Source organism: Engystomops pustulosus, chromosome 8 (genome assembly GCF_040894005.1).
Source record: "Engystomops pustulosus chromosome 8, aEngPut4.maternal, whole genome shotgun sequence".
Classification (NCBI taxonomy): domain Eukaryota; kingdom Metazoa; phylum Chordata; class Amphibia; order Anura; family Leptodactylidae; genus Engystomops; species Engystomops pustulosus.
In genome coordinates, this window is record NC_092418.1 from 87,624,144 (window position 1) to 87,641,308 (window position 17,165).

The 17,165-nt window shown below is 44.6% G+C and overlaps 1 protein-coding gene across 2 annotated transcripts in view; it reads left to right on the forward strand.

Moving 5' to 3' along the window:
• PDE11A (phosphodiesterase 11A) overlaps positions 1-17,165 on the forward strand; it is a 372,295-nt gene that overhangs the window by 276,148 nt on the left and 78,982 nt on the right. For both annotated transcript variants that reach the window (XR_011849439.1, XM_072121624.1), the window contains exon 13: positions 12,949-13,058. Coding sequence is in view for 1 of the 2 variants with exons in the window: in XM_072121624.1 (XP_071977725.1) it covers positions 12,949-13,058 (110 nt within the window). In the remaining variant the exon portion in view is untranslated. The remainder of the gene's footprint in view (positions 1-12,948; positions 13,059-17,165) is intronic.

The following is a 17,165-nucleotide window of genomic DNA, read 5'->3' on the forward strand; positions in this document are numbered from 1 at the left end:
CCACAATGTCAGAGCACATCAGATTCATGAGGTCTAAGGAACTGCCTAGGGAGCTCAGAGACAGAATTGTGGGCAAGCACAGATCCCTCATGAATACCCCGGATCGCAGGAAGACAGTTCCGTCGATTGGACTGCTAAGTGCCACGGTGTGGCACAGCTTTTCAGTTTGTTCCACTAAAGCTATTATTTTGACATTGGGATAATTGGAAAACGGCTAGGGAGAGTCTTTCATTAGTTCAGCTAGTCCTCTTTTTTTAGCTGACAGGTGTCCTTTAATAGTCTTTATAGTCTTATATCTAACATCTTTGGCATCCCATAAAACATGACCCGAAACATATTCCACCAAAAATTCCATAACGCTCAGGAATAGTGTAATTAAGGTGTTAAATATAATTCATTATTGGGATTTCTATGTATGAGGAGTCATAGAGCCTTTACAGTCCTGTAATTTGTCTGCAATGAGCCAGACAACAAGGTCCTCTGAGTATACACGTCGCTGGCCCAGAATCCAGCTAAGGAAGCGTCTCATGCATATCCTCATACATAAGAAATAAAGAAACATCTGTTTGGGAGATGAATTATCATCTGTATTCTTCTTGAATTGTTGTCTCCTCCTGGTTTACAGTCATTTGGTACTAGTATCCGCTGATTTACTAGAATCCGCTGTAGAAATGACAAGTGGAGATAGCCGAGATGTGCAGAGGGCATAAAATATCTATGCAGCCATCATAAAATGTTAATCCCCATGGCTCGTCCCTGGGACCACTCAATAACAGAGTCGCTGACTCAGCCTGGCAGAAACAATGATCATTTGACAGGTGTAAAAACAATTTGACATGGGATGTGACTAACGGATCAGGACAGAACCACATGTCTGCCTCCTATTCCACCCTCGCCTCTCACGTCGGGGCTGGAGCGGGCTGTAAAACTTACAATGCTCTGGAGGAGGTTGCATTGATTTGTCAATTGCTAAGTAGTTGTGCAGCCCTTTCACACTTCATGAGTGCTCTGGCAGCTTGACAAATGATTGTCATGTTAAAACTGTCAGGGATCATATATGAGAAATATGGAAGCTGTCATTTAGCTTTATTATTGGTCTAAGAGTACAGAGAGTCATGTTTACCAAGGCTGGATCATTTCTCGATGAATATCATTTGATATATTTTACAGAACTCAGATTAATATGCAAGTAAAAGATAACAAAAGTGAGGCTAGAGATCCGGTCAAACTCCTTGATCTAAATTCCTACAATATAAGAGATAATACAGGGGGCACATAACGTAAGTCAATGCAGACAGCAGTGTGTTCAATGGAACAGATTGGAGCTGTCAATCTCACTGCAGGAGCCCACATTCACATAGTTAAAGGGGTTTTCCAGGCTAAATAATATCGATCCGTAGGATTGTTATATCCAGCGTGTTGGAGACCTCCCAGCTCTGTTTAATGTTTAGAAGCTCTGCAAACTTCCCATTTTATATAAGCCTTGTGTTTTTGTTGCATTTTTGACACATTCCAAAGGTTTCAGCCTTAGGTAACCTAAGCATCACGCTTCTAACCTTTGGAATGTGTTGAAAAAGCAACAAAAAACGTGACACGCGACAGATATCGGGGGGCGTGGCCGTCGGAAAACCCAACGAATTCGGAAAACCCCCGGAATTTTGTGTCGCAAAAATAGCACTCACATACACCGAGACGTAGAAGGTGAATTCCGGCGGACTTCAGCGCAGCAGTGACACCTAGTGGAAATCGGGCGCACGACCTTAGTGAATCCCGGCAGAACCTGAATCAGCATCGGAGAACGTGCCGCTGGATCACGATTGGACCGGGTAAGTAAATCTGACCCATTATGTTATGGGTAAAACCATGTTATGAAAAGCAACTTGCTGTGGAACTACATAGATTGCAGGATTAGCTGGCCATACCTCACCTACGTCTGGAGAACACTGGAAGCATATAAAGTTCATAACGTAACACGTCCGGCAGACTATATATAATAACCATCTGATTAGAAATTTCTGTATGCAAATTGGAATAACTGACTTAGCAATTATTGGGGTGTATATGTTACTAGTGAGCAGGACCCTCCCTTTCTCTTGTTGGGGTCCTGTCAGGATTTACTCTGCTTTTACTCTTTTTACTCATTCAGATATACCTATATGTCACAGAGCTCTGCTTCTCTCCTCATATACCTCTTCTCCATCATATACCTTTATACGACAGCAGAAATCACCTGATAAGTTCATGTTACGTTCTGCATTAGAGCCTAATTGTACCTATTGTAGCACATTTACTTACACGGTCACTGGAGTTCACAAAAAGTGCATTGTCCGACTATAATGCACCGAGTCACGAATGTGTCGCTTCCCCGCTCAGGTACGACCATGTTTTTAGTGGTGCATCTAAGTGCTTGATCTTGCGACACAATTTGAAAGTTAAATCCCGCGCTCAGTCCAAATCAGTCGGACTGTCAGATGGCACGCCCCCTAATTTGTGTCGCATGGAAGCCACAAAAAGGGTTGTGTGCGCCACAATCCCAGCGCACATACTTATTAAATACCTGTGCACAGTCCGACAAAAGTGCAGCGTTCGACCATTAGTAAATGCGCCCCATTATGTCTGAGCCCATTTTGAATTAGAATTCTAGAGAACACAATTTATTTTCCAACCCATTGTTACAATGCATTGTTCTTTTTTTGTAGACAACATCTGCTTCATCTTTTGTATTCCCTGGTTTATTGTAGAAATAACAAACAGATAACTTCATCTAAGCTTTTATTCATGTACTTAAATCTTCATATAAAGGTTGCACATTCTGTGCCAAAACCTTAGTAGTTTTCCTGCTGTACGATGATGGGAATTTGTCCCAGTTTTGTGAGTAAATATATGGCTCTCATGTGAAGCTGAGTTCTGCCCATATACAAAACGGTTTTAATTTTTTTTTGGAAATGATGTGCTTTGTTGGCCTTTCTCTAAAGGGAACCTGTCTTAAGGATTTAGCCCTACATACTGCCGCCAACCTGTTATCCACGACACTGACAAGATCACAATGACGTCTTCTACACTCACTGGCCACTTTATTAGGTACACCATGCTAGTAACGGGTTAAAACCCCCTTTTGCCTTCAGAACTGCCTCAATTCTTCGTGGCATAGATTCAACAAGGTGCTGGAAGCATTCCTCAGAGATTTTGATCCATATTGACATGATGGCATCACACAGTTGCCGCAGATTTGTCGGCTGCACATCCATGATGCGAATCTCCCGTTCCACCACATCCCAAAGATGCTCTATTGGATTGAGATCTGGTGACTGTGGAGGCCATTTGAGTACAGTGACCCCATTGTCATGTTCAAGAAACCAGTCTGAGATGATTCCAGCTTTATGACATGGCACATTATCCTGCTGAAAGTAGCCATCAGGTGTTGGGTACATTGTGGTCATAAAGGGATGGACATGGTTAGCAACAATACTCAGGTAGGCTGTGGCGTTGCAATGATGCTCAATTGGTACCAAGGGGCCCAAAGAGTGCCAAGAAAATATTCCCCACACCATGACACCACCACCACCAGCCGGAACCGTTGATACAAGGCAGGATGGATCCAAGCTTTCATGTTGTTGACGCCAAATTCTGACCCTACCATCCGAATGTCGCAGCAGAAATCGAGACTCATCAGACCAGGCAACGTTTTTCCTATCTTCTACTGTCCAATTTCGATGAGCTTGTGAAAATTGTAGCCTCAGTTTCCTGTTCTTTGCTGAAAGGAGTGGCACCCGGTGTGGTCTTCTGCTGCTGTAGCCCGTCTGCCTCAAAGTTCGCCATACTGTGCGTTCAGAGATGCTCTTCTGCCTACCTTGGTTGTAACGGGTGGCGATTTGAGTCACTGTTGCCTTTCTATCAGCTCGAACCAGTCTGCCCATTCTCCTCTGACCTCTGGCATCAACAAGGCATTTCCGCCCACAGAACTGCCGCTCACTAGATGTTTTTTCTTTTTCGGACCATTCTGTGTAAACCCTAGAGATGGTTGTGCGTGAAAATCCCAGTAGATCAGCAGTTTCTGAAATACTCAGACCAGCCCTTCTGGCACCAACAACCTTGCCACGTTCAAAGGCACTCAAATCACCTTTCTTCTACTGATGCTCGGTTTGAACTGCAGGAGATTGTCTTGACCATGTCTACATGCCTAAATGAGTTGCCGCCATGTGATTGGCTGATTAGAAATTAAGTGTTAACGAGCAGTTGGACAGGTGTACCTAATAAAGTGGCCGGTGAGTGTATATTCTTAGAGATTCATCTTTCAAATGCCCTGTACAGAGTCACAGCCGTGTAGAAGAGTCATACTATGATGTCTCCTGGTTTAATTGATTTCCTTTAGGCCAGAAACACCATCACAAGTCAACCGTCAGGTGGCAGCTGCTGTAGGTAGCTTATAATGATGTATTAGTTCTATAGAAGCCAGGAGGTGACATCTTCTCTGTTATTTTTCTAAAGTTAAATCTTCACAGTGTCACGGGTGCTCCCGCGATCCATGTCGCGGATCGCGGGTACACCCGTGCTCCGCTGCCTACCGGTCCCCGTCTCCCTGCCCTCACTTACCTCTCCTGGCTCCTGTCTGTGCTCCGGCTCCCGGCGTGTAGGCCGCACGCCTCCTTGGCTGCAGTCGCACGCTCTCACCACTAGAGGGCGCACGCGGACTTCTCTAGCCTTAAAGGGCCAGCGTCCTCCTGATTGGCTCCTGCTAATCTGGCTCGCCCTTATAATCCGGCACCTCCCTTCTCTCCCTGCCGGATCTTCTCCTAGGATCTCCTATGGTTTCCATGCCAGGCTTCCCTAAGCCGTTCCTGTGGAAGAGAAACGGCGTTCCCATACGCTCCTGGTGTGTCCTGTCTTCCAGCGTTTCCAGACGCCTCCGTGTTTCCCGTCTCCAGCGTTCCCATACGCTTCCTGCTGTGCCTTCCAGGGTTCCAGTCCAGCTGTGTCTGCAGTCCGTGCCAGCGTTACCAGTGTTCCTCTGTGTTGCTGCTGTCATCCCAGGCTTGGACTGTTTCCTGCACTTCCCTGTACCTTGGCTGCCACCGCAGGCCTCATACCATCTCCTGCGGTGGTCCAGAGGGTCCACCGGTCCACGGACTCCTCCCTCCGGACTCTTCCCATAGAGACTTTTTCCGTTGTCTGTGTGACGCGTTACAGCAAGATCCGGCCATGGACCCCGTCAAGGCCATGGATCCCGTCAAGGACATGGACTGTTCTAATGACTCAGACCAATTGCTGGCAGAGGTCCTCACCCAGCAGTCTCAACTGATTTTTTTCTTGGAGAAAGGATCTGAGCGGGGTTACCACCCTGCTCCGACAGCTGCTAGACTCCCGGCTACCGCAGACTCTACTTCCGCAGCTTCCCAGTGCTGCTTCGGCTTTCCAGGAGCCACTCCAGCCTGCCTCCATGCCTCTGCAGCTGTTTGATTGCCAGCAACCTCAAGTCCGGCTTCCATGTCGGCCTCACTTCGCTCCAGTGTCTCCACCGGCCTTCCCAGAGGCCGCTCCAGTGTCTCCACCGGCCTTCCCAGAGGCCGCTCCAGTGTCTCCACCGGCCTTCCCAGAGGCCGCTCCAGTGTCTCTACCGGCCTTCCCAGAGGCCGCTCCAGTGTCTCCACCGGCCTTCCCAGAGGCCGCTCCAGTGTCTCCACCGGCCTCCCCAGAGGCCGCTCCAGTGTCTCCACCGGCCTCCCCAGAGGCCGCTCCAGTGTCTCCACCGGCCTCCCCAGAGGCCGCTCCAGTGTCTCCACCGGCCTCCCCAGAGGCCGCTCCAGTGTCTCCACCGGCCTTCCCAGAGGCCCCTCCAGTGTCTCCACCGGCCTTCCCAGAGGCCGCCGGCTTCCAAGAGCCGCTCCAGCCTCCGCAGCTTCCCAGTGCTGCTCCGGCCTCCCAAGAGCCACTTCAGCCTCTGGTTGTACTGCTTGCAGAGGAGTCTATGCAAGTTTGTCCTGTCTCTGCCTTTCTCCTTAGGTGTTCCGTCACCAAGATGAATTGGAGGAGGCGAAAGAAGAGGCTGAAGAAGAAGAGAAGAGGGGCCCTAAAGGGAGGGGTACTGTCACGGGTGCTCCCGCGATCCATGTCGCGGATCGCGGGTACACCCGTGCTCCGCTGCCTGCCGGTCCCCGTCTCCCTGCCCTCACTTACCTCTCCTGGCTCCTGTCTGTGCTCCGGCTCCCGGCGTGTAGGCCGCACGCCTCCTTGCCTGCAGTCGCACGCTCTCACCACTAGAGGGCGCGCGCGCGGACTTCTCTAGCCTTAAAGGGCCAGCGTCCTCCTGATTGGCTCCTGCTAATCCGGCTCGCCCTTATAATCCGGCACCTCCCTTCTCTCCCTGCCGGATCTTCTCCTAGGATCTCCTATGGTTTCCATGCCAGGCTTCCCTAAGCCGTTCCTGTGGAAGAGAAAGCCCATTAGCGTTTCCAGACGCTTTCCTGTATTTCTGTGTGTCTCCAGCGTTTCCATACGCTCCTGGTGTGTCCTGTCTTCCAGCGTTTCCAGACGCCTCCGTGTTTCCTGTCTCCAGCGTTCCCATACGCTTCCTGCTGTGCCTTCCAGTGTTCCAGTCCAGCTGTGTCTGCAGTCCGTGCCAGCGTTACCAGTGTTCCTCTGTGTTGCTGCTGTCATCCCAGGCTTGGACTGTTTCCTGCACTTCCCTGTACCTTGGCTGCCACCGCAGGCCTCATACCATCTCCTGCGGTGGTCCAGAGGGTCCACCGGTCCACGGACTCCTCCCTCCGGACTCTTCCCATAGAGACTTTTTCCGTTGTCTGTGTGACCCGTTACACACAGATTAATAAATTTTTCTTTTATTTACCAAATATATTACACTCCGTCAGTGTTAAATAAAATGAATATAAGAGGCGACTCCAGCTGTTGGAAATGCTCGTCGACAGGTGCAGATTTCCTTCATCTGGCTTGGCAATGCCCAGGTATTCTCAACTTCTGGAAAGAGGTTTTCAAACGAATCTTGGATGTTTTGCAAATTTTTTCCCCCTTTTTTTGCCCCCTCCCTTTTTTTTCCCCTCTGCCGGGGGACCAGTTGGGTGGGAGGGGTATCTAATGTAATAAGTATTGCCTATGGTATGAAGTCAGGAGAGATATAACTTTGGGTACTTTTGTGCAGTCCCTTCGTGGAACAACCTGTGAAGAATTTAGGTAAGGTCCTAACGTACTAAGAAGGGTTCCAAGAACCGTATTTTTCGTGGAACTATAGGGGTTAGTAATAAGATAGCACTTGAATTAGAAGGTAATATTACTACCCTATGGTTCATTGACAAGGTTTTTTTGTATGGAAATCGTAAAGTGAATGATTGAAATCTGATTCTGTACTTTGTTGGTTGTTCTGATGTATTGTATCAAACTCCTGACTTCTTTCGACAATAAACAATAAAATCTTCCAGAATTTGGAAGAACATCATTGTGATCATATCACTGCCCTGTTGGTGAAAACTAGCGGGCCTACATCCTCATAACAGATTCCAATTGAGATATTGGGGGTCATTTACTAAGGGCCTGATTCACGTTTTCCCGACGTGTTACCCGAATATTTCCGATTTGCGCGGATTTTCCCTGTATTGCCCCAGGTTTTTGGCGCACGCGATCGGATTGTGGCGCATCGGCGCCGGCATGCACGCAATGGAAATCGGGGGGCATGGCCGAACGAAAACCCGACGGATTTGGAAAAACCGCAGCATTTAAAAAAAAAAAAGTGTTGCTCAGCACGCGCTTACCTTCACTCAGCCCGGCTGGTGGAGGTCGGAGGAACTGCCTAAGTGAATCGCCAGAAGACCCGAATCCACCGCAGAGAACACGCCGCTGGATAGCGAATGGGCTGGGTAAGTAAATCTGCCCCATTGTAGCCTATCAGTAGTTGACTGATGGGTGTAAGTGGGAGTGTCTGATTGCTATGGGTCACCCACTCTATTCACTTTCTGGGGGCAGATAGAAATCTTTTTTATGGAATCCCATATAAGTGGATGAAACTGTGACCAACCGTATCCACAACCAATCCATTCACGTAGAGAATTTGGAGTCCATCTTGCTTCTCATTATTGCTAGTAGACATAGATGTCAGATGATCAGGCAGTGTATAGGGAATAAACCTCATACAATTTACAGTTTAACATGTAGAATTATGTAGAAGACAGAAAGTTTGGATGTTGTGCCTAGACCAAGGTGAAGGACCTCAACTTTTGTCTTTGAAGGCTTTGGGTCGGAGGAGATAGGCCGGGACTCTTGTCCTGTTAATATACAGTTAAAAATCTGAAAAATCTTATTGAAGTCCATACAAACAGAGATGTTTTACCTTTATGATAAATAATTCCCCCACTTTAAAGAAGCACTGGGATGAATCCTGCAGAAAAAAAGGAAATTGCAGGAGTGGAAACTAGAATAAGAATGAGTTATAATTCATGAGTGAAGGATCTTAAAGTGAGTTATGAAGGTCATTCTCGTCTGCAGGAAAGAATTGCATGATATGGTGATAACCTACTTTTATGCATTACGCCATAGGTAAGGAAAGGCTTTAATTATCCTTTTTTATTCATTCAGATTTGAATACATAAAGAAAGACGCAGAGAAAATTCAGATTGAAAAGCTGTTATTTGCTATGTAGTGTAATGATAGAAGAAAACATATTTACTCTCCATAGCGAATGCTAATGAACGTGTGTCAGACGCTGAGCTGCAAAACTCTGATTTATGCCTCATTTTCATCTTTGTCTCTTTTAATGATAATTGTTCAGCTTTTAAAGTTTAAACATTTTTCTCTCTACTTTTACTTTAGTTCATATATTTCTGGTAGGAAAAGTTTTAGAAACTGCAAAAAAATTTTAAACAGCAAACGACAATAATATTGACATCCACGGGTAATGCAGTGGGTGGAGACAAGGGGGTTTCGGTATCAACAGAGCCTCAGGCTGCATTCACACGTTTCGATTTAATAGCGTTTTGCCTTCATTGGAACGTGTCAAAGCACTCTTAGTATAATGTAAGAGGAGTCATGAACGGGGTCATCTGGAAGGGGCTTACTCCTCTCTTCTTAATAAGCACTTTTGAAGTTTCGCGTTGATATGTATTAGGGGGCAGATGGGAGAAAAAGTTGTTGGCTAAGATGGGCTTAATAAACTGGTACCTAAAGTTTATCTCTTCCTTTACACCATTTTTATGAAATTTCCAGTGGACTACCACAAAGTTTCAGTGTATTATCACCTAAATCTATACTGTCATCATGACAGAAAATTAAAAATAATCTACAATATGCTGCCTGTAATATAATAATCAGGGGTGGAACACTTATATACCACAACCCTGGCATGACACTGCCATAAATTATAGTCTATTTCATACCAGTCCTGTATAGGACTGATGTACTATATACCAGTGTTTTTACATCCTCCACACATATTGACCACCGATGAGCGGACATTAGACCTTTGATCACCAAATAATTGAACTTGACCCTTTAAGAGAAATCAACCACTGGTATTCTTTAAGTTTGACACGCCATGATCACCTAGAAAAAATACTTATAATTAGCCGACTGGAGCACGGGCACAGAATGTGACAAAATGTCTCCAACATAGGAGAGGGAGGCATCTATCACACTACAGGAGGCGTCACCTCCCTTTCTCATGCTGAGGCATAATTAGCAGCCCGGAGCATCGGACATCTTGTCCCTGCGCTTCGGCCTGCTGATTATAAGTCATTTTTCGAGGTGATCCTAGCATGTCAAGATTAGAGAAGACTAGTGCTGGGATCAACATCAAGAGCCTAGGTAGCCTAGGTGGTAACAAGATTCCCCTAAATTAGCACAGTTGTTGAGACCATTAACCCAACAAACTGGCACATACTGTTTTTAATCTGGCTCATTTTAGATTTTCAAAAATCAAGAAGCTTTATAAATCTTCTACTAAACTTATTTGCACCAACAAGAAGGTGCAACCTACACCAGAACCTGGTACTGGGACATCAGTAAATGGAAGTGTTTCATTCTTGGTATACATTGCCATTGTGAAATTACAGTATGTCCTAGCGCTTCCCATTAAACAAACATGCCAGTCACTGCCAATAATTGAATTATACCTTGTGCAGGGACTAAGGGGGGAATGACTCCAGATTCTAGCAAGGTTCTAGGAATACAGTGGAATTGTCTCCTGCTCCTCCCATTAGACCCTGCACCATGTATTGTTCAATAAATTAACTTTCACTGGAGTATTCCTATAGTAACACATTTGCAGAGAGTGGGAGATCTTTTTGTCTTCTCTTTCAATCTCTAGGGCTTTTAACAAGAGTTGATATCTATCACTATATCATCTTTCTGCAGGTGCAGGGAGAAGAGATTTAGTACAACCAATATATATCTTCCCAATGGAACTTTAACAAAAATCTTGGTTTTAATGAATCTATTCTGTTTCCAACAACAAAAAGGCAGTAAAGCTTTTATGCAGTGTAAAGCTATACGCACTTGTCCGTGCCAAGAATCTTTCCATACGTGCTCCATTGTTTTCACATCAGTAGGTGATTCAGTCCATTTATAGTATACACTCACCGGCCACTTTATTAGGTACACCTGTCCAACTGCTTGTTAACGCTTAATTTCTAATCAGCCAATCACATGGCGGCAACTCAGTGCATTTAGGCATGTAGACATGGTCAAGACAATCTCCTGCAGTTCAAACCGAGCATCAGTATGGGGAAGAAAGGTGATTTGAGTGCCTTTGAACGTGGCATGGTTGTTGGTGCCAGAAGGGCTGGTCTGAGTATTTCAGAAACTGCTGATCTACTGGGATTTTCACGCACAACCATCTCTAGGGTTTACAGAGAATGGTCCGAAAAAGAAAAAACATTCAGTGAGCGGCAGTTCTGTGGGCGGAAATGCCTTGTTGATGCCAGAGGTCAGAGGAGAATGGGCAGACTGGTTCGAGCTGATAGAAAGACAACAGTGACTCAAATCACCACCCCTTAAAACCAAGGTAGGCAGAAGAGCATCTCTGAACGCACTGTACGTCGAACTTTGAGGCAGATGGGCTACAGCAGCAGAAGACCACACCGGGTGCCACTCCTTTCAGCTAAGAACAGGAAACTGAGGCTACAATTTGCACAAGCTCATCGAAATTGGACAGTAGAAGATTGGAAAAATGTTGCCTGGTCTGATGAGTCTCGATTTCTGCTGCGACATTCGGATGGTAGGGTCAGAATTTGGCGTCAACAACATGAAAGCATGGATCCATCCTGCCTTGTATCAACGGTTCCGGCTGGTGGTGGTGGTGTCATGGTGTGGGGAATATTTTCTTGGCACTCTTTGGGCCCCTTGGTACCAATTGAGCATCGTTGCAACGCCACAGCCTACCTGAGTATTGTTGCTGACCATGTCCATCCCTTTATGACCCCAATGTACCCAACATCTGATGGCTACTTTCAGCAGGATAATGCGCCATGTCATAAAGCTGGAATCATCTCAGACTGGTTTCTTGAACATGACAATGAGTTCACTGCACTCAAATGGCCTCCACAGTCACCAGATCTCAATCCAATAGAGCATCTGAGGAATGCTTCCAGCACCTTGTTGAATCTATGCCACGAAGAATTGAGGCAGTTCTGAAGGCAAAAGGGGGTCCAACCCGTTACTAGCATGGTGTACCTAATAAAGTGGCCGGTGAGTGTATGTCCAATGCAGCGGCGTAACTACAGCGGTAGCAGCCAAAGCAGCTGCTATGGGGCCTGCAGTGTCACGGGGCCCTGGCATCCAACCTTAGAATGGAAGATGTACATCATTATATACATATTATGCTGCACATCGTTCAGCATAATATGTATATAACAGAGCATATCTTCCACAGTACACAGCATGAATCAGTAGCTTAGATAAGAAATGATTGGTTAGAATGAAGGGACAGTCGAACGACAGGACTAGAGATCTCTCATCTCTAATTCCTGTCATGTACTTCCCCCATGTGGTCAGCAGCTACTGGGACAGATCTGTATAAGTGTGTAAATGTATATATATATATATATATATATATATATCAGTGCAAATAAATGTGTGTGCATAAGTGTATAAATGTGTGTATGTTTGTAGCAGTGTATAAATGTGTGAGTATATAAATATGTATATTTTTTGAGGGGCTAGGGGGACCCCATTCAGAAGTCTGTTATGGGGCCCTGCTTCTCCTAGTTACGCCCCTGAACCAATGCATGCACTATTTTTGACAGATCAAGAATTACATGTGGCCACACTTGACTTTGGGACTATATAAAAGTCTATAAGAGACTATAAAAAAAATTCTTCAGCCCCTCTTGCCCCCAGATTACCTATTTGTTTTATATCCCAGTGAGCTGACACGTAGGGAGGCAACAATTGCTTTTGCCGCTGGGTGCCTAATTTTTGCTGGGAGCACTTTTTGTATTGTGCCACATAGCCATAATGTATTTGCGTACCATAGGAAGAACAAATGAGTATCACAAATAACAAACCACATTCATGAGGGAGTTTAAAAGTTGGTAGACTTGCTTTTTGTTAATCTTAGTAAGCGCCAAAAATTGCACCAAAAAATGTTTTGGGTAACTAGAAGTTTTGGGATTCAAAAACAAATTGAGTGTCGGAAAAATTAGTATTTTGTGGCAAAATATGGCACACATGACACAGAAATAACAAAAATGGATTCTGGTGGTGCAAAAGAATAGACAGGTACATCACATAGTAAATGCCCCCAGTAGTCTGTGAATAGAGGACAAGTCTTTTTAGTGGGACATCCACTTAACAGTTGAGTACATTGTTACATTTTCTTCATCTAGTGTGAGCCCTTTAAAATATTTATCGATGTGCATCTGCTGTGATGTGGATCCTTTCTCCACATCATGTGTGAATTTTCAAGTTTCCTGCATGTAAGTTACAGTCTTATATATTTTTAATCTGCAGACAGCAGGATTCCAGGAAATTCTGTCCGAGGTGGAGATACTGGCTGCGCTCGTGGGGTGTCTATGTCATGATCTTGACCACAGAGGAACCAATAATGCCTTCCAGGCCAAGTAAGTTCATTCATTGTTACACAGTGCAGAATCCCATTAGCAAATCCTTACATTCCATTCATTGACATGTAGATTTATATATAGGAAAATTCATTTTTATACTACGTGAACAGAGCCGACTACTGCTGTGTAAACGCATTATGGGAAATGATGCGACCACGCTTCTTTCTTTAATTGCAGGATTCCATCTCATTTCATGCTGTCAACAGTATTTTTCTGGTATAAGCAGACTTCCTAAATTCAAGGGCTCATTTATGTTGCTTATATGGACACATTAATGTCAAAAATATTGCCATTACCTTTTATTATTAATTTATGCTGATTAGCTCTCCTTCAAAAGGAAGAAAAATGCTGGAAGAGCATTGAATATAATAATATTAAGCAAACTATAGACAACCAGGTTCAGAGTGACCTATGGTGAACATATAAATCCAGGGCTGGTGCTAGCGCTGGGGATACCTGGGCAAGTGCCGGGGCCCAGAGCTGCTGGGGGGCCCACATAAGGAATCCATCGCGGTCAGGTGGGCCATATGTAATGAATCCATAGGGCGTGCGGAGGGCTTATATAAAATAACCAGGAGGGGGCTGTTTGGTATGATAAACTAGGGAATATTTTTGGACAGGAGACTGTTTTTAGTTTCTGAATTTTTAATGCTGCCACGTAAGTTCACTTCAAAGGGGCCTACTGAGGCTCAGTCAACCAGGGGCCTACTGATACCTGGAGCCGACCCTGTATAAATCCCCTGATGAGCCAAGGTTGGCCCTCAGCCCCTTCCATTGCATGATTGGTCAACCTTCCTAACCATCCTTACACCAAAATGAATTTTAATATTCATATATTGGGTTACTCATTTAATGCAGAGACAAATCAACCATTATCCCATGTTTATTGATGTAGTGGCCATGGACAGCTATCATACAGTATGAGCATGTACACATGCTACTGACAGGACCTGCATAAGGCTACATTAATATCATGTTTTTACCCTCCATTGTAAGGATGTATCTGGTGGTTTCCTGATGTATCCTTACAATAGTGGACTAAACAGACTATTGGGGCGAGCACAGCTCTAGTGTTAACTGGTCCACACACTGGCAATTAAAGGGGTATTCTCATCTGGGCATTCACATTTAATTAAATTCATTTGCCATATGCAAACATTTCTTCAATTGGATGTTATTAAAAGAAATGTTCCTGTGTGAAGATAATTTCTCATAAATGTAGTCATGTAGTCCCTTAGAAACGAGATGGCTTCCCCGGATACGACCACCTCACATTCTGACAGCGGTGGCCAGACATGCGCTAATGAGCTCTGCCTGACCACCTGGCTTCAGCGTTCATTACCACAGGACGGCTGTAGGACATGCAATAACTTCCAGACATTTAACATTCAGAAACTCTTTGTTTCTTTGTGCAATCTCTCCAGCAGACGTGGCCGTAACCAAGGACACAGTCTTGTTTCTAAGGGATCATATGACTACATTTATGATAAATTATCTTCACACAGGAACATTTTTTTTAATAACATCTAATTGAAGAAATGTTTATATATGGCAGATTAATGAAACTGAAAGTGAATGCCCACATGAGAATACCCCTTTAAGCAACTGAAAATTGGAAGAAAAGAAGTGTGCTATAATGGACCGAAAATGAGGTACAAAATAATCTTTATTAATTCATAAATTTACAACTACACAAGGGTTAAAATCAATTAAAAGTACATAAGTACACAAAAAACACACTGGATGGACGAAGCACAGTGGCTCCAATCCACCCACTACCCCTAACAATAGGTATAAAGGGTCTGACCCCTGAGGAAGTCGCGGATAGCGACGATACGCGTGGGGAACATTCCACCCCTATCAACTTCTAGGTGTTAGTATGGGCATTGTCACCTTTGTTTGACCACTGTTTCTCCCGGGTGTTGGGCCGGATTGGAGCCCAGCCCAGTTTGTATTAGAGGTGTAGTTGAAATTCAGCACTTTTTTTGCACTTGCACTTTAATTGTTGTTTCCATTTTTGCCTCGTTACATTGACAGCTGTGGGGGTTTTTTGGCAGACAGGCATTTATTTATTGCGTACATGTGTATTTATTTGTATTGTGTTTTTGTGGTCAACAATATTGATACGGAATAGGAATTTCTCTCTTGCACCTTGTATACGCCTTTATACCTATTGTTAGGGGTGGTGGGTGGATTGGAGCCACTGTGCTTCGTCCATCCAGTGTGTTTTTTGTGTACTTATGTACTTTTAATTGATTTTAACCCTTGTGTAGTTGTAAATTTATGAATTAATAAAGATTATTTTGTACCTCATTTTCGGTCCATTATAGCACACTTCTTTTCTTCCAATTTTCAGTTGCTTACAATAGTGGACTATAACGTATCCCACTGTATACTCATACATTATCCACTTCAGCCCCTCCCCCCTCTGGTGCAGAATAAGACGGTGTAGTCTAACTCTCCACTGTCATTAGTACACTTTTTATAAATCTGCCCCTTTATGTTCTCCAACAGGAAGCAAGGTGGAAAAATGTAGCTCATTTCTGAGATTATGAGAAGACCATCCCCTGCCTGTATACAGTGGATACGGAAAGTATTCAGACCCCTTTAAAGTTTTCACTGTTTCTTTCATTGCAGCCAATTTGTAAGATCAAAAAAGTTTTTTTGCTCATTAATGTACACTCTGCACCTCATCTTGAAAAAAATAAAAAAGAAATGTAGATATTTTTGCTAATTTATTAAACAAGAAAAACTGAAATATCACATGGTCATAAGTATTCAGCCCCTTTGCTCAGTATTGAGCAGAAGCAGTTTTGGAGCTGGTACAGCCATGTCTCTTCTTGGGAAGATGTAAAAAGTTTTTCAAAACTGGATTTGGGGATCCTCTGCCTCTTCTTTGAAGATCCTTTCCAGTTCTCTCGGGTTGGATGGTGAACATTGGTGGAAGCCATTTTCAAGTCTCTCCAGAGATGCTCAATTGGGTTTGGGTCCGGGCTCTGGCTGGGCCAGTCAGGCATGGTCACAGAGATGTTCTGAAGCCTCTGCTTTATTATTTAAGCTGTGTGCTTAGGGTCATTGTCTTGTTTGGAGCTGAACCTTCTGCTCAGTCTGAGGTCCAAAAAACTCTGGAAGAGGTTTTCATCCAGGATATCTCTGTACTTCGCCGCATTCATCTTTCCTTCAATTACAACCAGTGGTCCTGTCCCTGCCCCCATAGCCAGATGCTGCTACCACCATGTGTCACTGTTGGGATTGTATTTGTCAGGTGATGAGCAGTGCCTGGTTTTCCGTACACATACCACTTAGAATTAACACCAAAAAGTTCATTCTTTCTCTCATCAGACCAGAGAATCTTATTTTTTATAGTCTGGTAGTCCTTCAAGTGGTTTTTTTAAAGTTGTATGGGGCTTTCATATGTCTTGCAGTAAGGTGAGGCCTCCATCAGCAGACTCTGCTATAAAACCCAAACTGGTGGAGAGCTGCAAGGATAGTTGACTTAGTATAACTTTCTCCCATCTCCCTTCTGCATTTCTGTAGCTCAGCCACAGTGATCTTGGGGTTCTTCTTTACCTCTCTCAACAAGGTCGTCTCTCATGATTAGTAAATTAGCAACAATATCTACATTTCTTTTTTTTTCTGTCAAGATGGGGTGCACAGCGTACATTATTGAGTAAAAAAAGAACCTTTTTTATCTTGGCTGCAATTAGACAAAGAGTGAAACATTTAAAGGGGTACTTTTTGTACCCACTGTAAGTCTTTGGCACATGTACTTACCTGGTCCTGTCCCGATCCCCGCTGTGCGTTGTCCGACGATCATGGACTCCGGTGTGATTCACTAAGATCGTGCACCCGGTTTCCTGCACGTGTCGCTTCCCTGCTCAGTTCCGGCGGAGTTCACCTTCTTCTTCCTGGTGCATGTAAGTATATGTCTTGCAACACAATTTAAATGTTAAATCCCACGCTCAGTCTGAATTCGTCAGATCGTCCGATGGCACACCCCCCCCCCCCCCGATTTCTATTGCATGAAAGCCGGCGCCGATGTGCCAATATCCGATTGCATGCGACACAATCCCCTTCTAAATGGCTGTCCCATTAAGCGGCGTT